The sequence below is a fragment of the Benincasa hispida genome, chromosome 8 (genome assembly GCF_027475165.1).
Source record: "Benincasa hispida cultivar pf3 chromosome 8, pf3_genome.v1.1, whole genome shotgun sequence".
Classification (NCBI taxonomy): domain Eukaryota; kingdom Viridiplantae; phylum Streptophyta; class Magnoliopsida; order Cucurbitales; family Cucurbitaceae; genus Benincasa; species Benincasa hispida.
In genome coordinates this window covers 9,472,425-9,495,753 of record NC_143485.1, presented here as the reverse complement: position 1 = coordinate 9,495,753, position 23,329 = coordinate 9,472,425, and the positions used below count along the sequence as shown (strand labels likewise).

The 23,329-nt window shown below is 30.1% G+C and overlaps 2 protein-coding genes across 7 annotated transcripts; one reads left to right on the top strand and one right to left on the bottom strand.

Annotated features, from left to right (window-relative positions):
• Positions 1-2,870: 2,870 nt before the first annotated feature.
• On the bottom strand, positions 2,871-6,146 carry LOC120083754 (AMP-dependent synthetase and ligase family protein). Of its 2 annotated transcripts, none has more exons than XR_005483534.2 (6): positions 4,808-6,143; positions 4,260-4,449; positions 3,924-4,061; positions 3,472-3,539; positions 3,235-3,337; positions 2,871-3,125 (listed from the first exon to the last, which is right to left on the bottom strand). XR_005483534.2 is itself a non-coding variant. In XM_039039610.2 (6 exons), exons 1-6 carry the CDS (start codon positions 5,816-5,818, stop codon positions 3,012-3,014), a joined length of 1,632 nt encoding a protein of 543 aa, XP_038895538.1. In that variant the 5' UTR covers positions 5,819-6,146; the 3' UTR covers positions 2,871-3,011. The 2 variants fall into 2 exon arrangements, 1 of the variants encoding a protein (XP_038895538.1); XM_039039610.2 differs by having other exon boundaries at positions 3,916-4,061; positions 4,808-6,146.
• Positions 6,147-17,769: 11,623 nt separating this feature from the next.
• LOC120082442 (lactoylglutathione lyase family protein / glyoxalase I family protein) lies at positions 17,770-22,794 on the top strand. 5 transcript variants are annotated; one of them, XM_090316557.1, is made up of 9 exons: positions 17,770-17,981; positions 18,225-18,344; positions 18,465-18,526; positions 19,134-19,194; positions 19,422-19,501; positions 19,597-19,667; positions 20,446-20,535; positions 21,477-21,598; positions 22,565-22,794. In XM_090316557.1, the coding sequence occupies exons 2-8, from the start codon at positions 18,252-18,254 to the stop codon at positions 21,575-21,577; spliced, it is 558 nt and encodes a 185-aa protein (XP_090172683.1). In that variant the 5' UTR covers positions 17,770-17,981; positions 18,225-18,251; the 3' UTR covers positions 21,578-21,598; positions 22,565-22,794. The 5 variants fall into 5 exon arrangements, with proteins under 5 accessions (XP_090172683.1, XP_090172684.1, XP_038893544.1 ...); XM_090316558.1 differs by having other exon boundaries at positions 22,211-22,794; XM_039037614.2 differs by having other exon boundaries at positions 17,909-18,118.
• The last annotated feature ends 535 nt before the right edge of the window (positions 22,795-23,329 follow it).

The window sequence follows — 23,329 nt, the reverse complement described above, 5'->3', positions numbered from 1 at the left end:
ATGTAGTATTATTATTCATACACTATCATTATGCATACATAAGATTTTAAAGTAATTTTTATATATATATATATATATATATATATATTTGTATGTATGTATATGGATATTTATATAATTCCTTAAATAATGATAATAATAATAAACGAGCGGGGAATGGAGATAAAGAATGCATTATTTGTCCCGTCTTTCTTTAGTTTGCAAAAATTTCCCCCCAGTCCCTGCCTAAATAAGAATTTCCCACCCTATTAAGAACCGGTCCCATGGGCCCATCTCCATGGAGAAAAAGGGCATGATCTCTAATTACCACTTTCAAATTTTTCCTTAAAAATATTGAGATCCCGTTCTATTCGAATATCGATATCGACGAAAATTTTGAGAAATTTTATGAAAATTGATGGAAATTATTATAATTAATTTATAAAACTTTGATTGTAATTAAATTAGACTATGATTAACCATTTTTAATCATAATTTCTATAAAATAAGACAACATTTAAATGTATATTGTAAATAATTTGTGCAAATATCAATGTGAGAGTAGAAATTTAAAAAAATGGAAAAATAATTACAAAATAATATCAAATATTGAAAATTAATATAAATTTAAAGAATGTGAAATATTTGCATATAAAATAATTGTGAATTGTTTATTATAAAATAAAGTAGATACAAAAATGAAAAATTATAGTATTAAACTAATATAGTATAACATAATAAGGATAGAAAAATAATAAGATTACCCATATGAGTGACGTAAAAAACATAACATTAAACATAACACAACATAATGGAAAAGAAATAAGAAAAAGAAAACTGAAGAAGTAGATAGAGATTGAGAGAAAAATTAGAGAAAATTTCACAGTGAAAATTCAATGAAAAAGATTTGAATAAAAATATGTGCTCTTTTTTTTTTTAATTAATGATAAAAAGAGAAAAAACTTCTATTGAGCTTGTATAGGAAAAAAAAAAAAAGGAAAAAGATTGAAATTTCAGAAAAATTTCGAGTCTATCAAAATTACGAAATTTCGAGATGTCAACCAAAATTTTAAACTATAGGTAAAAGTAACTTTTAAGGAAATGTCAACTATTGAAAGTCAAACAATAAATTGTACTAAAAAGGACAAAGAATGAATTGATTTATCCTAAAAGAAAACAGGTTTAAATGGCCTTGGCTACAATTCCAGGTTTAATTTTTAAAGGACAAAGCCAAGCAGATCGTTGTTTTAAATGCACTACAATTCTTGTTTCAAGTACAGTCGTAAATGCATTTTATAATTAATTGTATCATTAATAAAAATTACTTACATCATTTCAAGTCGAGCAAATCATTTAAGGTTGGTAGAGAATCTGAAAAACAGAAATTTATAAACAAAAGATTAAATGAAAACAAAGTTGTATTTTATGTTTTCAAATATATGTTTGATAGCATAATTCAGAAATTGAATTCTAATTTAAACCATTATAAACTAATTGTATTTACCTACTAAATATTAATTGACAATAAATTATTATTAATTTATTATGAACATGTTTTATGTTAAAAAAAATTGAATAATTATTTTTTTTGTAATATTATATAAGTTATAAGAAAATTTGGAATTTTAGTCTCTATGATTTGGAATAAGTTAAATTTAGGTCTTATAGTTTATAATTAGAATTTACCCCTTATGATTTGATAAAATCTTCACAATACATAATCCATATGGTAGGAACTATTTAAGAAGATTTAACAAATCATAGGGACAATATATGAAGTTATATCAAATTTTAAAATGACTAATTTTATCAAGTCATAGGGACCAAACTTAAAATTTAACCTAATTTAATTTATAATACATTACATAATACATATTTTAATTTTAGAAAAATTAAATTAGATTTATAACATGACATACTATATTTCTAAATATTTTTATCTTTATTTAATATAATTTTACATTTTAAATTTTAAAATTCAAATTCTGGATAAAAAAAAACATATAAATATTGTTTTCAAATTTTGCACGGTTTAGATCACAGAATCCGAAAACAGTTTCGGAAATAGAATTTGGACTAGCTGCCAAACATATATTCGCTCAATTCAGTAAATCTAAAAACATAAAGTAGAATCCGAATTGTGAACCAAACAGATCCCGTAAGTTGTAGGGAATAACCTTCAATAGACTAACTTGAAGTTCTAAACTGTATAATAGTCAGAGATGAAATAAATCTTCTAAAGAATTAGACTATTTTCCGATTAGTACAAGTTCTCAAACAATAGTTGAAGTTAACATTTAAAGATCATTAAGAACCCGTCTGACAACGTTCTCGTCTTTTGTTTCTCATTTTTTAAGAAACCGACTCTTTGATAACTGTTCTCATTTCTTATTTCTACATTTTGAGAAATGTTTCTGAAAATGGGACAAAATTTGAGAAACGTAGTTTTTCCCTATTCCATTTCTATTTTATATAAAACCGTTTTAGATATGAAACAAAAACCAACCTTGCGTTGTTGGTGGACAAGCGCGCCACACATTCTTCTACTTCACGATTGTGAGTTTCATTCCCAGGTAAGTCAACATTTGAAAGATAGAAACAATAACTATTCAATGTTGTTAACTTTACATCAGAACTTATTTGTATTTGACAATGTAAAGTTTTTATAATTTTTTTTATATATTTTAATGCATGCTATGTATTTTTTATTTTACATCATTAAATTATTTTTAAACTATAACATAAGGGGGAAAAGGGGTAAAAAATAAGAATAGTTATAAAACATGATTGTTTTTGTTTCTTTTTTTCTAAGAAACAGAAAAACAGAAATAGTTATCAAACATATTCTCATTTTTAGTAACATGCCCTAAGTTACCCAGTCTTCTGATCAGTTGTAATAAAAAGATGGAATTTATTCACTTTCATAGTCCAGTTATACAGATTCACTCAAAATGGATTCAATATTAGGCCTAGTCTAACTTATTACTTCTATTCTATGGCCAGTATCAGAATGAAACTAGGAACCAAAGATCTCAGATTTTAGCTCTTACTTTCTCAATGAGTTCTCTCCTAAGGATTTTCCCAGAAACAGACTTGGGGACACTGCTGATGAATGTAACTCTTCTTAACCTTTTGTAAGGAGAAACCTGTTGCAAGAGAAAAACAAGTTTGATTTCTGATGCATATTGAACAACCTGTTTATTCTGTTTAAATTAACTGACTCGAAACAGTGAACTTTCTTCTTAAGTGGCTTACTTGATCGGCAATGAATTTAAGGATGTCCTCTTCAGTCAAAGAACTATTGGCAGATCGAACGACATATGCAATTGGAACTTCTCCAGCTTCAGCATCGGGGTACCTGTCGATTAAGTTTCAAATTCGATAGTATCGGTTAGATAGCTACTAAGGAATGAATGTGATAAGTTTAAATACAAGCAATGAGTGCCAGTAGAGCTTGTTTAAATACAAGCAATGAGTGCCGGTAAAGCTTACGGGATGACCACAGCATCTAGTATTTCAGGGTGAGAAACCAACAGTGCTTCAAGCTCAGCTGGGGCAACCTGGAGATACAGTAGCAAAAAATGAGAGAGGGACAAAAGCTTGAGAATTTGATTTGAACTCCAAAGAGCCCTTGCATGTACAACGACCAATCTAGCATACTACCATTGCTAGAGAAGTTATAGGAAATTAGGACATGTTTATTAAGAGTGATTTTGAACATGAAAAAATGATTTTAACAATTTCAAAATCGCTTCAAAATATTTTGTTAGTGTTTTGATAAAGTTCCCAAAAATATAGTTTGATGCATTATCATCTCACCAACAAAGTTGGGACAAGCTATAAATTATAATGACAAAAACAACTCAGCTTATGTAATATTTTCAATTTTAAAAACACAGATTGGAACTAAATATGATGAAATAAACAGATATAAACCTGAAAACCTTTGTACTTGATGAGTTCCTTGATTCGGTCGACAACATAAAGCTGACCATATTCATCGAAGTATCCAAGGTCTCCAGTATGCACCCAACCATATTTATCAATAGTTTGCTTGGTGGCTTGTGGATTGTTGAAATAACCTGCAAACGAGGTATTTCAATATTGAATTTTGAACCGACTTTAATTGTAGGTACTAAAATAACTTCTAACATGCTAAAGATCACCTTAGCTCATGATAATATTTACTTTAACTAACAAATGCAGGGACCATGCTTATACTCTCTCCAAAGTATCGTATGAAAAACATAAAATGATTGAAATGATAATCACAACCATACCGAGCATCATGTTTGGTCCCCGAACATGTATCTCTCCATATTGATTAGGAGGTAGAGGCTTCAGAGTATCTACACTGACTATTTTAGCCTCAACACCAGAGGCAAGTGTTCCAGCTGAACCAGAATTTCGTTTGCCAACTGCTGGATTCTCCAAAGCAACAACTCCACAAGTCTCAGTCATACCATAACCCTGAAAACGATAAAGAAATCAACAATCAGTGCATTAGAATATGTTATAATTCACTTCTACAGGGTAATAAATCATAGTCAAACGAAGTGAGAACAATTACGATATCCATTCAGGAGTAGCCGACATTTAGGGTGATGGCATATATGACTATTAGAACAGGGGAAGTGTTTTTAACTGAATAAAAGAACTTCAAAAAAATTTCATGGCTGTCACTACCATATGTGATTTTGAAAAATCTAAAAACACTGGCGTTGAATTAGTAATGACTTTTGTAATGTGAGGAAAGCTGATTCTAGCCAATAAGAAACAATACTAAAAAAATCTTGTTATAGAACACATACAGCCTACAACAGGATACCTGAAGAACCACAGCACTGGGAATGTTATTACCACATTCCTCCATTAATTCCTTCCCGAGAGGTGCAGCCCCTGAACCGACACGCTTCAAGGATGAAAGATTGTATTTCTTCACCACACTCTGCTTTGCCAAAGCAAGCACAACAGGCGGCACAACCCACAGATCTGTCACCTTGTACTTCTCCACTGCCCACAAGGCCTTCTCCAGGTTAAACTTTGGCATAGAGACAACGGTGTTTCCTTTCTGTAGCTGCGCATATGTTATACAAGCCAATCCAAACACATGAAACATTGGCAAGAAATTCAGATATACGCCATATTCCTTCCCCCTAAATGTCTGATCCATTGTTATCATCAATGAAGATGTTATGAAATTCCTGTGAGTCAGAATCACACCCTTACTAGCTCCTGTTGTTCCTGATGAATACAGAAGTGCAGCTGTATCACTCTGTTTCACCTCAACAATTGGGAAATCAGACCCAGATTTATCACCAGCCATGTTCATCAAATCATTGAAACATAATAATTTGGAAGAATGAATTGCTGAAGGAATTTGCTGGTCTAGTAACACAGTTGGGATGTTTAGATCCTTCACTTTATCCCACAATTCAGCAACAGATATCACAAGTTTGGGTTTAGCATCTCTAACTTGCTTGGTTAGCTCAGAGACCGTGTAGACAGGATTACAAGTGGTTACAATAGCCCCAATGGCAATAATCCCAAGGAAACAGATGGAGTATTGAACTGAATTTGGAGCAAAAATCAACACCACGTCGTTTTTCTCAATACCCAATTGAAGCAAGCCATTGGATACCCTAATTACCGAGGCTTTAAGTTGAGAATACGACACAGAATCAGAAGATTCCGCATCAACAATGGCTAGTCTATTTGGATAAGACGATGAATTTCGAAAGAGGAAAGAGATCATGGAGAGATTGGGATGTTTAGGAAAGACGAGCGGAGGCCGTAAAGACCTGAAAATTCCATCGCGACCATACCCAGATTTCTCCATTGAATGAATCAAAATCACAAGCGTATTAGCAAGAGAGATTTAGATAAAAAGTAGCACACAGATCGATGAGGATGTTGGAAGATATGAGAAAAACGACGCATCCTCTCAAGTCTTTGTTGAATGAAAGCAACATAAGAAGACTTTAAGAGTGATGGGAGTACCTTGGTGTGAACAGCACGCGGGAAGAAAAAATGGTCGCCATTAATGGCAGGAAATGGCAAGACTTGGAGAATTCGTCTTCAACCTTGACTGGGAAAGCAGAGGAGATGAAAATTGTCTCTCTATTGAACAAACAATCTAAGAAGTTTCAAATTAGAAGTTGTACATCGTTTGATAACTAATTTGATAACTATTTAACCCGTTTGTTAACTCTCTTATTTTTTGTTTTTATTTTTTTTATTTTTTAAAAATAAATCTATAAATTCTACTTCTATCTCCAAATTTATTTATTTGTTGTATACTTTTTATCGATGGTTAAAAAAATCATGTCAAATATTGAGAATTAAAAAAATAGCTTTTTTAAAAAAAAGTTATTATTTTTAGAATCTGGATAAGAATTCAACCATTATACTTAAAAAAATGCAAATTACTATAAGAAATATGAAGGACATAGGCTTAATTTTCAAAAACCAAAAACAAAAAATGAAATGGTTATCAAACGAGACTTTAGTTTTTTAGTTTTTGTTTTTGAAAATTAAATCTATAGACACTACTTCCACCTTCAAATTTCTTTATTAATTACCTACTTTTTATCAATAATTTAAAAAACCAAGTCAGATTTTGAAGACCAAGTCAAAATTTGAAAACCAAGTCAAATTTTGGAATCTAGCTAAAAATTCAACCATTATACTTAAAAAATATATAAATTATGGTAAGAATGGAGAAGAAATTGTTAAAATTTTTAAAATAAAAACTAAAAACATAACGATTACCTAACATAACCTAAATGATTGATATTTTATATTCGATTAAGTACATTGTACAATGGAGTCAATTGTTTGTTTGGAAAAATAACAAAAAATTGCTTCCTTGTTTAAGATTATATATATGTATATGTATATATAGGTTTAATATTATTTTGGTCTATATATCTTGGGTTTTGATTTATTTTGATTCCTATACTTTGAAAGTATTTGTTTTGGTCTTTATACTTTCAATTTTGGTTCATTTTGGTCTCATGTAATTTCAAAGTGTTCATTTTGGTTCATTATAATCTTTAAACTTTCAAAAAGTGACCATCCAATCTCTAAAAAACGTAATGAAAATGAAAATGTAGAGATCAAGATAGTTATTTTTTCAAAGTACTAGAACCAAAATGGGTATTTTGATAGTACAAAGACCAAAATGAACAAAAGTTGAAAATATAAAGACCAAAATGAATATTTTCAAGGGATAACAACACTGGATGCCCTAATAAAGGTCGTATATTCCACTTTTGTCTAGCTTTTCTATTGTTTTTAAAAAGATCAAAATGACTTCTTAACTACATAAATATTAGAACTCAATTACCTTTTTGTCCTCAACCTATAATTAGTTACACGTATTTTAAAAAAGAAACTCAAAGGTTTACTTGATTCATCCGCAAAATTAATTTAAACAATTTTTTTTTTTCAAATCTACCACCTCCTCTAACAAACCCAGGATCTCAAATTCAACATTCTCTTTCTCCACAAGCACTCTCTCCACCCAAATACCGCTAGCCATCGAGAGTTGCTCATTGTCGTCGCTTAGATCGCCACCTAGTCGTTGATATTGTTCGGGGGTTTATCAAATATATATGTCTTAATGAATGTGTTGGGTTTCTCACTATTGTAAAAGGTTTATATAAAATATATTGGGAGTAAAAAGTTTATATGAAATATATTGGGATATAGAATAGGGAATTATATTTTATACAAAGGTATATTTAAAAGGTTTATATGAAATATATTGGTACATATGTGATGCCAACACAAAATAAATAATGGAATATAACATACAAAATCAAAATATTTGGAGTAGGTATTACATTCAATATATACAAAGGTATGTTTATGCTAACCATGGGTAAAAAGACAAAAAAAAATAAATAAAAAAATAAAAAATAAAAAATAAAAATAGCCAGAACATGAAACCAATTGTGTTTTATTATATTTCAAATATATTTACTAGTATATTTCATATATTAGTTAGAATATTTTCAAATTTCTAATACAATGTTTTAAACAATATTTAAAAATAATCATAATTTCGTCAGAAAAATCAATAAGTTGTCATGAAACCAGTTGTGTTTGAGTATATATCAAATATATTTACTAATATATTTCACATATTGGTTAGAACCTTTGCAAACATCCAATATAATGTTCTAAGATATATTTAAAAATAACCATGATTTTTTGTGAGTAAAACTAGTTGTTTGATACGTGAAATACATTAAATGAAAAATAAAATCAGATTGAATGCATTTTCTCTCTCCAATTAAAAATGTGAAGGAAATCTCAACATATAAATATATTTTTTTCTCTCCAATTAAAAAAAAAAAAAAACAAATAAATGCATTTTCTTTCTCCCAAAGGAATAAAATCTCAACTCCTATTTAATATTTCCTTTCTCTACAAGTTTTTCCTTTTCCAATGTTCCTATTCTCTCTCATGTCATCTAGTCTCCACTATCTTATTTCCTCTTCTCTCTTAGGGAGTGTTTGGGGTGAAAAGATGAGATTAGATATGAACTCAACTTATTGTTTGGGAGATCAACTTTGTATGTCAACGATATCTTATACCATGTCTATCAACAATGGACTCAACCCTCATCACCATTAATGTCTCGTTACTCAACTCCGATGACCACCTCCAAAAGTCGACTCTAGCAACCACCATCTGCAACTAGTTCCGACAACATCTAACCACCATTGTCGACAACCAACTCTGGCAACCTCCGACAACAACCACTCCACCAACTATGACCATTATTTTAAATTATGACTATTACAATTTGAGATTTATAGATAAGCGAGTTTTTATTTTGTTGACACTTGTGACATAAAACCGTCAATAAAACCTTAATTTAAAGCTTAAAAATAACTATTAATTTAAAAATACATATAAAATATCAATAAATGTTTATATTTAAGTAGATGCGCAAAATTATCAATAAAAACACCTTTATTGATACAAATGTACGTAAGTTTCGTCAAAATATTGAGTTCCCAATTTTTTTTATTAATTCATAATATTTTATGGTCGTTCTTTATAGTAATTTAACATTAATAAAAATGACTTTTATCATGTAAGAAATCAAACAAACTTGTATGTAAAAATACTTTTGAGAAAAAACTGTTAGACACATAAGTGTTTTTTTATTTCAATAAATTTTTATTAAAAGTGTTAAAATAAAAATGACTTAGCTTGAAACGTCACATACATAAATTTGTAAAATGATTGCTTAAATTAAAAAAATGAAATACATGATCCAAAAGTAAACCCTAACCTCATTTTCCAAAACTACTAATAATACATGTGTGTTTAAAAAAATAATAAAATAAAGTGCAATCTTTATTATACAATATATGTAAAATTATTGAATAAAAAGAGTACTAAACAAAAATAATCATCATAAAAACATATTATTTACGTTAAAAAAATGCACCAGATACCTACAAACGTATAAACACCACAAATATAAAACTCAACTCATCACCCTAAACAACCCATTAGTCTTCTCCTTCTCTTCCATTCTCTTTCCTAATTTCTGCATTTCCAGTCTTCCTCCTTTTTTTTTTTTCTTTTCTTTTCCATTTCTTCTTCTAACTCCAAGGTTTGTTTACTTTTCCTTCTCTATTGCTTATTTTCTTCTCCCTTTCTCACTCTCTCTTCTTCATTTTTCTTTTTTTACTTCTCATTTTTAATCACTTTTTTCATTAAGTTCGCCCATCTAAGAAAAAACTGACAAAATCAATCGACTCGATCGGCCATTCGATTTTTCTCATCATCCCAAAATCGATGGAAATCAATCGTCAAAAACCGATGGGTTGGTGGTCAGTATCGATTTTACTCCAAACCTGATGTCGACCGCGGTGATCACCCATAAAACTAATGTGAGTTTAACTCATGCATTCCTTCTTTTGCCGTCTAGAAGTTTAATCCCTCATTTTCATAATTATTGTACTAAAAAAACATGTGAGGACTTTTTTTATAAAGGAAAAAATGTTTATTTAACTTTAATTAGTTTTTATTTCTTATTGTCAAAGAACATTTTTAAAGAAAAAAATCTTGTAAAATAAATAATATTTTATTAGGATTATTTTCAAATATAGGAAGATGAACCAAAACATTTATAAATATAACAAAATTTCACTAACATCTACGATACACTATGATAGACTACTATCTGTGTCTATTATGATAGACATAGATAGTTGATAAACACATATAGTAGTCTATCGCGGTCTATCGCAGATAAACTATAATATTTTGTTATTATTTATAAACATTTTCAATAATTTTTGTTGGGGTTGATGTCCTAAATCTCGTTGGTCTTGTAGCTTGTAATTATATTGTACAAATAATTTATTTATCTAATAAAATATAAGACATTTTATTTGACATTTAGTAGCTTTAACCCACAAAATCAATAAACTAAGATTCAATGTTATCTTTTGTAACTTAAACATGTCATTTAAACATGATCCTCTTGTATGTCCACATACAAGAGGATCATGTTTAAATGATAACCTAAATGATCCATAGTAGATAGATAACGTTGAGTACCTTATCCTGGTGACATTACGAATACGGTCCGCTTTTTAGTTGTTACAATTGTTGTAAAGTACTACAAATAATTTGATCCTGATCATTCATATAAAGACATGTGAGTGGGAGCATTCTATACAAAGAGTTTGTATAAGACCGGACCATAAAATGAATAGTCTCACTATATAACACCATTGATAAAAGAGACATACATTTTGATAGCTCTAAAAAAGAATTATAATGTAATATCCCAAATTTTTAGGTAAATCTAATTTGTTTATCTTGAATTAATTGTGGAACATTTTGGATTTTGGAAGTTTGGATTTAATTATTGGATTGAGAAAATTCAATTTAAATTGTAGGTGATAAAGGATTTGAAGACTTTGAATTAAAATTTGAGGAAAAGTTTGGTGAGGATATTTTGGGTTAAATAATAAAACATTTGGTTTTTGTTTAAAGAAGGAAAAGAAAAGGTATAAATAAATATGGAGGTATATATATGTATATTTATTTGAGGGTAAATGTTTCTTTTGAAATAAAAAGTAAAAAGGGGAAAAAACCTAAAAATTAATTCTCTCTCCTCTGTTCGCACGTGGTACCCACCCCCGAATCTTCGTACATTTCACGTAAGACGGACGCGGGCAGCAGCCTGAAAGTAGTCGTTCGCATGATGCCCGGAGCCAAGCGTCGTCCTCTCAGATCTATTGATGTCGCCGCTCGCGTCCAGATCTGTGACCTCCAGACATCGTCATTGTTGGGTTTTATGTCCTAAAACTCGTAGATAGTAAATGAATCAATTGACCGTCATCAATAAAGAGTTATTGATGTTAATTCAATAAATGTTATTGATTGTGTTGTATTTTATTTTGTCTTAAGTTGTATTTTATTTTGTCTTAATAACTCTAAATCTAATAAACTAACATCCAAGGTTGTCTTATGAGTCTTGAACTGTATGTGGAGACATATAAGGGTCAATATTCAAGAAATAACCTAAAGAGTCTATAGTATAGGGATAAGATTGAGTACCTTATCCTTGTGACACTATGGATATGACTCACTTTGTATTTGATACAAACACAATGATCCAACGCGTTTTTGTAGGTAACACATATGTGGGGATATCCTATGCAATGAGTTTACATAAGATCGGATCGTGAAATAGTAACCACTAGATGTAACACCATTAACTAGTTTGGTTTCTATTTCAATTGGATGAACTAGGCAACTTAGTCTTAATCCTGAGTGTATTATGAACCTGTTTACGAGGGGTTGTCCTTTGATTTGTATGGGTGAGAGTGACCAATTTGTCGACTGAATAAGCTTACCATTTTAGGGATAAGATCGAGTGAGAAGCTGGAAACATAATAATACAAGATGGAATTCACTCCTTTCTGACTTTAGGGTAAGCAGATGAGTGTTCCCTTAAGTGGTATCTCCGGGATTTGAACAAAGGGCTCTACCCTCTCATTGGTCCAAGAAGGGATTTTGTTTATTGATTGGACCATACATAGGTTGTTCATTAGAGAAGCCCTGGTACTTAAGGATACAGAGGTAGCCCAAGGGTAAAATAGTAATTTGACCTAGTTGGTGTTATGGACACTCGTGAAGGACTAACTTGCTATTATTGGTTTATATCCGTGGACATAGAAATATATCTATAGTGCGAAGAGTACAACTTTGGGTTTTTAGTGGAGACCTGCAGATTGACGAATATTTATTAATTTGACAAATAAGTTTAGCTAATTAATCTCATATCGTTGGAGCTTTTTATCCGCAGGTCCACTAGGTTCCTTGTTAGCTTACTAATGGATATTAAAGAGGAATGATTTGAATTGTTCAAATCAATTTGAGGAAATTGTATATTAATGTGATTAATATGTAATTGATTATGGATATGATCTATAATTTAATTAAGTTGGAGAGAAATATTTGAATGAGATTCAAATATTTAATTCAAGTGAATTTGGTTCATAAAGAATTAATTAATTAAATTAATAGGGAGGTGGTGCACATAAACATACAATGTTTATTTATGTTAATTAAATATATACGTTAAATTGGATTTAATGTATAAATTTTTTTAACTAATGTGTTAATTAATTAAATAAAGATTATTTAATTAATTAAGCACAAGGGTAAATAGGAAAAGACTTGGAGAAGAGATTAACCTTTTCCATATAAATTCTTCCTTATGACCCTTTTAGGGCAAGAATTGATTTTGGTGAGATTCACCCTAGCCACCAAAACATAAATCCTCTCTTTATACTCTAAGAGAAATCTTTCTACCTCTTCCTCTTCCAATTAGTTGGATACCACATATCCTTCTATTGGAATCCTTGAGAATAACAAGGTTATCCTTCTATTGAAATCCAATATTTACGAAAATAGCCAACTAATGGACAAATAGAAGCCAAAAGTGACAAACAATTGACAACAGTGACCAAAATGGACAAACAATGGACATTGCATAGAGAAAATCCATCCTTCTTCACCAGTAGAATGAAAATAACCTAATCAAAATTACCAAAATTCATCAAATACCCTATAGACAACACAATGATAAGTATAAGTAGTAACATTAAAATCAACCCAAGAAGTAGCCGCCCAAAACACATGTTTTTCCATTTTTCCATAATTTAGAAAATGGATAAATAATGGACAAACAGAGTTGATAATGGAAAAACAATGAACATGAAACGAAATTCGGAGCATAATTTAAGAGCAAAACAATGAACATGAAACGAAATAATGGACAACAGTGGACAAACATAGAGCATAATTTACAAAATTTTGAGCTAAAGTTGAAAAAAATGGACCTCATCATCAGCTAGGAAAGGGAAAAGAAGATTACCTTCAACTCCCCCCCAAGCTCCAAAACTCGCCCTTCACCATGATTACTTCCACCCCCACCAAGCACAATCGTCTCTCAACAAAACAAATTAGGCTGAAACGACAGAGTGAGAAAATCAAATGATGCAGCAAAGGAAATCAAAGCTTTGGAGCGACAAGGGATAGTATTCATTTGAAGCAGCAAGGGTAAGAATGAACGGACATGTTTAGAACGAAAACAAGAGAGAGGAAGTCAAACAAAATCCCAATCGACAGAGATGAAGAGACACGAATCTTAGATATGTAGATCTATAGATCTGTGAAGGGTCTAGAGAAAAACATGCAAGAAAAGTACCACCATAAACGTAGATCTATAGATATGTGAAGGGCCAGATGAAATAATGTTAGAGCTAAAGATCCAGATATGGTTTCGACGACGATAGAACTGATAAAGATGAAGAAACACAAAACTAGATTTGAAGACAACACCGAAACTAGATCTAAAGACGAAGAAGTAAAGAGAGAAGGAAGAACATCATTGATCTAAGCATTTCGTTCAATCGGAGAAGAAATGAGACAAAAGAGATGAGGAAGAAGAAAAGGAGATGCTGCAAATAGTGAAAAGATACACATTGTGGGGTTGGGAACAATGTTCCCTAGGGTAAATTTTGAACATAAGATTGAAGCTCCAACTAAAAATAATTGAGCTCCAAACATGGAGTGGGCTACCCCATTCCACTCTTGGGCTAAAACAGACACTAAATATGTTCAGGGGACCCCGAATAAATATTTTATTTATTCATTCATTTATTTAATAAATTGATTTGAAATAGTCGTCTTTGAATGTATAGATGTAATCATGAGTAACAACCCTTGTTAGAGTACTCGAAATGTTGGGTCATTACATATAATTTCTAGCTTAATTTAGATTCGTTAATGGATTTTACATGTCAATTATACTATTTTGTAGGTATTGAGCACCAAAAAGGTAGAATCAAGCTTAAAATGTTAAACGGGGTTAATTTGAAGAAAATTGGAGGTAATTTGAGCATCTGGGCTTCAAAGGAGGAAAAATGACCAAAATACCCTTGACCATAGCATTGTAACCCTCACTCTGATAGAGTAGACCAACATGCAGCGGAAGAAATCAGAATCAATAAACACTCTAATTATACTTAATTTGAGTTTAAAAATATGCATTAAAACAATTTCAAAAGAATGGTTTCTAAAAATAATACCTTTGTTGAACCACTGAAAATCTTACTTCTCCCTACGAATTAGATCTTCAAATTCACAACAAACCACCACAAAGACTTTCTCTACTATCCTCTAACTTAGATTGAGAGGTGGAATCTCTAAATTGAGGTGAAAACGGTTGAAAAGGAGAGGGTTTTAGGAGAAGAAAAACCAACAGAGTTTCTTCAATTTTCAGCTTGCATGATCTTGAAATTGAAGTCAAAATCTTCAATTTATTGTGCAGGACAATGCCTTCAGGATGTAAAGCTGATGCCACTTCAATTTCCATTGAAAATGAAGTGGCATGAGGTGGATTGGTAAGTGGGAAAATACAAAATTGGATTTTCCAACTTTCTAATCTTTAATCTTTTTTTTTTCCTTTTTTTATATATATAAAATTTGATTAAATAAAACTTAATTAAAATTGATTTTTCAATTAAGTTTTATAATTTTGAATTTTCAAAAAAAAAAAATCCAAAATTTCAATTAATCAAATTGCCAATTTTGAAGAAAAATTTTAAAATTGAATTTCATTAAATTAGATAATTAATAAAACTAATTTAATTAATTTAATTTGATATCAAATATTAAATATTATATTTCACCTCATCAAATATTTAAATCATTATTTAAATATTTTTGAACTCTCCAATTTCGTCTATTTCAACAAAATTAAACGTTTTAATTGTATTAAATACAATTAATCAAAACCCTAATTGAATTTGAAAACTTCAAATTCAAAACCCTAGTTTTGAATTTGAACATTTCAAATTCTGTTCAATTCACTAATCCAAGATATAATTAATGAGCAAGTAGAGAGACTTTATGGATCTACAGATCATGAGCTCCAACGATTTGAGATTAATTGACTAAACTCTTTAGACTAAATTAATCAATATTCGTTAACTACTGAGACACACTACTATAGCTCAATAGTTGCACTCTCCTCATTGTAGATATATTTCTGTCCACTTTAACTATAATCAGTAAGTTAATCATTCATATGTTGTTCGCATTTACAGCTAGGTAAAAAATATGGTTTTACCTCTGTAAATACTTCTTGCTCCTTAAGTTCCCCCCGATCCTCTATTGAACAATTTAGTTTATAATCCAACTAATAAACTATGACCCTCTCGATCATGAGAGGGCGGGACCCAGTTGTTCAAGACCAGAAATCAGTATTTAAAAGAACAACCTATCTATTAACCCTAAATCGGGTAGGAGTGAATTTCATCTTGTAGAACTATGTCTACAGCTATTTTTATCCCCAAAATGATAATATATTTAAAAACATCTAAAATTGCTAAAATAAAAATGGGTTTTGAAATTTAAAATTTTTCTATAGATTTTTTAAAAGATGTATTTTTAAATAACTTAAAATAACTTATAATTCTTTCAAAAACAAACTTAAAATAAAAGTTAAAATTTTTCATACCATAGCTATCTACCACTATAAATGACATAAGTGGAAAATTCGCAATTTTTTTTATTATTATTAAAATGACATAGCATTTATTTTTAACAGTACAAAAACAATTTATTTATTATTAAAAAAATAAAATACTAAAAGGTATTTAATGTTTTGTTCATCTCTAAGTTCCTTTTCAAACTCATACTTAACATAGCAAACCAAATATTTTTATATGAATCCCAAAGTAGTGATATTTAGAAACTATACACAACATATATTAAAAATAAAAAATAGAGATATTTCAAGAAAATAGCTCAAACACACCTCCAACCTCTCATGTAACTATTTTAAAGTTATTTTATAATAAAAAAAATATGTTATATATTTTACAATGAATTTTGTTGTTATTTATTCTAAAAGTTTATGTATTGGTAAGACTCTTTAAATTAGTTCTCTAAAAAAATTATTGTACTATAAATTGGTAAATTCACATTTTATTTTAATATATAGTTAAATAAATAGAAAAAATCATGTGCATAGCACGTTTTAAACGCACAATTTACCCAAAAACAAATCATTATGTACTTTACTAGGCATGCTTTCTCGCGTACTTTCCCCAACATATTATATTATAATTATTAAAAGCACAATTTATCAAAAAAAAAAAAAAAAAAGCAAATCACTGCGTACTTTACTAAGCATCTTTTCTAGACTGCTTTTCCTACTATATTATATTATTAAGACTCAAAGCACAGTTTACTCAAAAATAAAATATTATATCTCATTTGATAATCAATTGATTTTTATTTTTTAATTTTTAAAAATTAAATAAAAATAAATATAACTCAATTGCTATAGTGTTTATACCATCCAAATCTAAGTTGTTGATCTGATCTGAGATAGATTGAAAAAATTATTTTAAGGAATTTTCTAAAAAGGTGCTAGCTCTCAAAGATGAAAATATTTTAAGGTTATTTTTTACCATTCCTTTATCCATATATATATATATCTTTTTTTGTCTAAAATAGATTGATTTAATCATAAAAAATCTAGATCACGAATAGAGATGTCCACCGGACGAGGTGAGGATAGGACCTATTTCATTCCTCTTTCCCATGAAATTTTCAATCGGGATTGGTGCGGGATTCTCCGCGGGCAATTCGCGAGAATCGGATTCCCTGGGGAAAATTTTCCCATTCGTTTTTTTTAATATATTCAGTTTTGACAATTTTGTTTATTCTCAACCAAATAAAATTATATATATTAAATGAGTTATTTTCAATAAATTTTTTATTAAAAAAAAACAGTATAAAAATAATACTATTATATGTATAAAAATATAATTTAATACTATAATTTCTAAAAGTTAAAATTTAAATATTACAATATCATAGTCAAACTTCCCATTTAAATACCACAACATTTATGATTTAAGGTAGAAAGTCTTGAATGTTAAAATAATTTAAAAATGTATTAAAGTATAAAAATGTTGAAATGAAAAATTAAAAAATAACTAACTTTTTATATTACAATTTTTGTAAAAAAAATATATAGATAAAATAATAATAATAATAATTATTATTATTATAAATTTATATTCTATTTAATAATAATAATAATATAATAATATAATATATTTATCGGGTCCGAAAAATATAATCTTCGTCTCCGTTTAGTCAACTAAAAAAATCCACTCCCTTCCCCATTTTCGATATTTTCCATCCCATTCGAAATAGGTCCCCACAAGGCCGAGTACAATTAGATCTATTTTTTTTTTATCTACAATAATATTATCCATTAGAATAATTAATCGATTGTACTGCTCCACTTACAGAAAATTCAATTCGGAATCTAGGTTTATAAATAGCATTGATAGAAAACTTTTATTACGATTCAAATTTGCAATTCCTTCTCCAGGCACGCTTCACATATCCAGGAATAGTCTCTGAAAAAGGTAAAGAAAAAACCAAGCAAAAATCCATGGCTTCCTTATCGGTGGCCACCATTTTATCCCGTTTCTCTCTTTTGGGGTTTGCATCAAGATCTTCTTTAAACCCATTATTTATCCCCGCCAATAGTGCTAGAATCGAGGTTCTTCAGATCAACTGTTTTTCCTGTTGCTATTTTCTTGGCCAATGGGCCTACATACCCTTTCATTTCCTTTTGATTGAGTTCTTGGAATTGGTTTTCCTTGCAGAGATTGAATCGGTTGAGACCCTTCTCCATGGCTTCGTCTTCTAAAGAATCTCCAGCTAACAATCCCGGACTTCATGCTACTCCAGATGATGCCACTAAAGGATACATCATGCAACAGACTGTAAAAATTGCTTCCGATTTTCTATAATACCCATTTCTTTGTTCATTCATACCGTCAATTTTGAATGAAGGCTATCCATTTTACTCACACTTGATTCCCTTTTGATGAATTGTGCTGTAGATGTATCGGATTAAGGATCCTAAAGTCAGTCTCGACTTCTATTCTAGAGTTCTGGGGATGTCGTAAGTTCCCTTCCCCCCCCCAATGTTAGATTATTACAGAGTGAAACTGAGGTAGCTGCGGTACTGTTTGATAACATTTTTTTTTTTCTAATCTAATTTCTACCAATGTTTTAAAAAATGAAGTTTCTAAAAAGCCTGGTTTACCTTCATGTTTCTTCGTGGACTTCAGTTTAAAAGACCTTTGGTAACTTTTCCTATAGTAGTTCTTTTGCACAGTTGGAGTCCCTTCCTATAGAGGGAGGTTTCTTTTTTTGTAGGCTTCGCTTTTTTACGCCCGTATATGCTTTTATTTTTTTCTCAATGAAAGTTATTGCTTCTATAAAAAAAATAGAAAATAAAAAGATTCTTACTTAGAGAAGATGAAAGTCATGGTAAGGAAATGAGAGGAGATAAACTTAGTATTCAAAAACCAAAAACTAAATAGTTACCAAAAGAGTTTGGCATTCTTTTTTTGTTCTAGTTATGATGCTTCTGGGGAAAAATTTGAGAACATAAATGTGCGTTTTGTTCTTTAGAGTACTTGAAATTCTATTAAGTTTCCAGAATGATTTCAGTCTAATATGAGCAATTCGGGTCAAATAATACTGACACCCTTTAAATATGGCAGATTACTCAAGAGGCTGGATTTCCCTGAAATGAAGTTTAGCTTGTACTTTATGGGTTATGAGGTAACCTCCTTTAGATTTTAAATTTCTAATGCATTATATGCATTTGTAACGACTCTTTATGTCGATGTACATTGTTTTGTATATGTAGTCAGATAGTTAAATTTTATACACTTGCACCATATTTGGGGTTTTCACATAAGCCTCTGAAATTTAGATTTCATGTTTATATTATTTGTATATCATAACATCTCTGGCTTATATCTAAATATTTTGTTATGGTGCTTTAGGATCCTGCTTCTGCACCAGAAAACTCACTTGATAGAACAGTGTGGACTTTTGGTCGAAAGGCTACGATTGAGTTAACACAGTGAGACTATACTTACAATGTTCAGCCTTTCATTTTGAGATCATTCAAAGTGCATGGTTTTCTATTAAAATTTGACAATCATAATCTTTTTGCAGCAACTGGGGTACTGAAAGTGACCCTGAATTCAAAGGATATCATAATGGAAACTCAGATCCTCGTGGCTTTGGTATGTAACTTCCTACCAATGCTTCTTTTCTTTGCTAGTATTGTAGTTTGCTTGTTGCTATATCAAATGAAGTAGACCTACTAATGCAAGAGTATGCATTGGGCAAGGATACAAGAAGTGCATCGTTTTCCACTAAAATAGAGGGAAAACAGAAAAGGAATAGATGTGAGTTTTCTTGTTAAATCTCGTTAGAGGTAATTAGACTGCATAACAGTTAACAGTGAAGAAAAGAATTTATAGAATAAGCCAATTAGTGATGATATTAATGATGTTAAGGATATCATTTTAGAATTTCTGTTTATCTGGCAATTAACATGGGTGGTTTTTCTTTTACTATTTACTATTTTTAAGCCTCGAAGCCACCTTTATCCATTTGAAATATTGATTATATTTGAAGACATCAATACGTAAAAGTATATGAAACTACTTTTTTTAGTCAACTTGTTGTGATCTGTCTAAGTCGTAATTTTTCAGACAATAATAGGTTATAATGTCAGTGTTGTATCAAGTTTGTGTCTGTGTTTCTTAATACTCAATTATAGAGAACAATAGATATCAAAATGCTCCATTCTAGGGTAATTATTGCTCCATTCTGTTGGCTTTCAGCATTTTCCCATAAATTTGCAGAGATCTATCAAGTGCAAATATTATATGTTGTATGATGAGCTTTACGCACAAAATACGTGGCTACAACTTACAAGCTACATTTTACCATCTTTTATACCTGAATTTCATTTTTAAATTGAATTCTTCTGATTTATTCTCTCTTTTTTTTCAGGACACATTGGCATAACTGTTGATGACACAATTAAGGCATGTGAAAGATTTGAACGCCTAGGTGTGGAATTTGTTAAAAAACCAGATGATGGTAAGGCACCTCGTCTTAGAATCCTGTCAAAAGATCTAGTTAGAATCCGTATTGAATATGCTTCAATGGTTCTCTGCTTGCTGATTGTCAGCAGTGATTTGAAAATGAAATAATTGGCAAAATGAAATTTTTGTTATTGATTTAGTGAGAAAAGTTCATCAAAGTGACCCGAATATGGTTGTCCTTGGCTAAACAAAGAGCCCCAAAGAAAATCCCTTAGGTTAAAGCTAGATTAATCACTAACGAAAAAGAAAAAGAAAAAAGGAGATAAAAGGACCACCTAATTTGAGCCTAAAGTAAATCAGAAGTTCACTGGGGAGAAGTAGTTTGTGTGTCCTAAGCGTCTTGATTTCTTTTGTGTCTTAAGTAACTAATAATGAACCTTTTAATGTTTAAATAGTTGAGTCCTGAATATTTGTAATCTTCTCCATTTTTGAAATTAACATCTATTGATTTGAATACCTTGGGAGTAAAGTAACTACTTTTGATCATATAAAAGATGCATTGATGAATTCACTTTTTTGTCATTAGATGTTTTTGTGAGACAGTTCTTTTAATATTTTTTATTTACTCTCCAAATGAGATGCAGTAACTTTGACATGTTATAAGTTCTAACACTCTAAATGATAACCTGAAAAATAGTTAGTGGACTACTAATGAAGAATTCTATATTTCTTCTTCATTTCTGTACAAAAATACGACCTGAATTTAAAAGAGAGGGAAAAAATATACAAGGAAATAAACTAACGGTAATAGGGAATATAAGGAAATAATTATACAAAAGAAACACTGGTAAATACAGAGAAGAAATTCTTTTTCCTATATCCAACAATTTACACTTCTTTGAGATTGCTTCCATATTATTGCATGGTTAATACTATTTCTATTGAAACGGAAAATTGTGAAAATTGCTTATGTGTTTTTCTCTTCCAATTGATTAGGCAAGATGAAAGGAATTGCATTTATCAAGGATCCTGATGGCTACTGGATTGAAATCTTTGACCTCAAAACTATTGGAAAGCTTACTTCTGACTTTGCTTGAGACCATATGAGCCTATTTCTGGTAAGTTAAGGGCGGTTATTATTTCAAATCAGTGCTTCCATAGATTGACTGGACCAAATTGATTCTAGCTACTGTCACGTCACTTTGTTGAGCTTGTGGGTCCAAGCATCTCCAGACCAAATAGGTTATATAGTACTATGATGTTGGTTTTGTAATTAAATGCATGCATATGGATGTGCAAATAAATGAAATCAACCTACAGGAGTGCGCTAGAGTGCTTTGCAGTTCTGTGATACCATCTGAATTGAAATAGGCTTACATACATCTAGATTTTGTCTGTGTAACTCTTGATTTTGTCTCTCTCTTCTATTCCATCTTCAAGTTGGGCATCACGAGGTTCTCGAGACAACTTGATGCCGATGAATTCAGTTGAACTCAACTGATGTTGTTTTGTTTATAATAGTCTCAAAGATTTTTTTTTTCTTAACACAATTGGATATATTTAGGACTGATGAGGGATGATTCAAGTGATTGAATCTTAATTCTTTTGGACATGCCGGTGCACAAATTCGTCTTCCCAGACACGATTTTTTATGGATCAAAACCTTGAATTAGTTACTGTGGAATGTATGAAAAATAAATATTTCATGAATGCATCTCATTTTTATGCAGGCTATCAGTACTTGAAACTGGAATGGAAACTCAGCCCATTAACAATCTCCATCTTCTACTTCATGGAAATATATTTCTTAGGTTAAATTACAAAATTGATCCCTACGATCGAATCTGATACATAATCTCTATGTTAGATAAAACTTTCCATCGAACCATAAGGACTAAATTCTGAGACCAAATTATAACTTTCTATAGACTATAGGGACCAAGTTTACAATTTAACCATAGTAGCATCTTGCCATCGTAGTTCTGTCTTTTCTAGGGGAGTTGTTCATATGAACAATTATTTCCCGTGTTTGTTGTCATGTTTAAGCTGTCAATTTCTTATGTGTTTTTTTTTTCCTTTTGAAGGAACCATTCTCTTCCTTATATAAGATCTATGGTCGAAGCATCTGATTTTTGGTTTTTGGTGAATCTTGTTCGGGCGAACGTTGTTCTCACTTTTGCCCTATTGGGAAGAATGAGTTTTTTGTGAGACCCTTTGGCTCTATATTGTCCAAGAATTGGTATTTGTTATTCAAAAAAAGGTTCTCAGGCTTTTGGTACCATATAGATTTTGAATAAAGTGTTGGGTTCTATCACGTAGCCATTTACTTTTACTTTTTGACCTTCTTTTCCGGCATTGAATTTAATCGAAATTGCCCAAACAAGTATTGTTTGCAAAAATTCAGCTCTATGCATGAACTGATAGGAAAGACTTAAAATGAATCATTCTTTGAAGGTCTAGATAGAATGAAATGGCTACAAGACCTATAATGTTTATAAGTTTTAAAACATGAGATTAATATGTTACATATTAAAATTTAAATACTATATTATTATAAATTTTAAAGTAAAAAGATTTTTTTTAAAAAAAATATTATGTTTTAATTAAAAAACCTAAACCCTAAACACAACTTTTAATTATAAATGTATACTTTTACAAGTGTTTTTAAAATTTTTGCAAAATTTTGAATAGTATGTTTGGAATATCTTTTCTAGTGTTTTATTTATTTATTTTTTAAAAATTCGTTTTAGAAAAAAAAAAAATGAAGTATTTGACAATCACTAAAAATATATTTTGATAAAATGAATTTATAAAATAAGCTGGTTTAGGATAAACACTTGAATCAATTT

Excerpts from the sequence above, each read along its gene's own strand:
- LOC120083754 (XM_039039610.2), bottom strand. The coding sequence starts at position 5,818 with ATGGAGAAATCTGGGTATGGTCGCGATGGAATTTTCAGGTCTTTACGG. Across the intron at positions 4,062-4,259 it reads GGGACCAAACATGATGCTCG|GTTATTTCAACAATCCACAA; the intron begins GTATGGTTGTGA and ends CCTCGTTTGCAG. Across the intron at positions 3,126-3,234 it reads TTAAATTCATTGCCGATCAA|GTTTCTCCTTACAAAAGGTT; the intron begins GTAAGCCACTTA and ends CTCTTGCAACAG.
- LOC120082442 (XM_039037614.2), top strand. The coding sequence starts at position 18,008 with ATGGCTTCCTTATCGGTGGCCACCATTTTATCCCGTTTCTCTCTTTTG. Across the intron at positions 18,345-18,464 it reads GATACATCATGCAACAGACT|ATGTATCGGATTAAGGATCC; the intron begins GTAAAAATTGCT and ends ATTGTGCTGTAG. Across the intron at positions 19,195-19,421 it reads TGTACTTTATGGGTTATGAG|GATCCTGCTTCTGCACCAGA; the intron begins GTAACCTCCTTT and ends ATGGTGCTTTAG.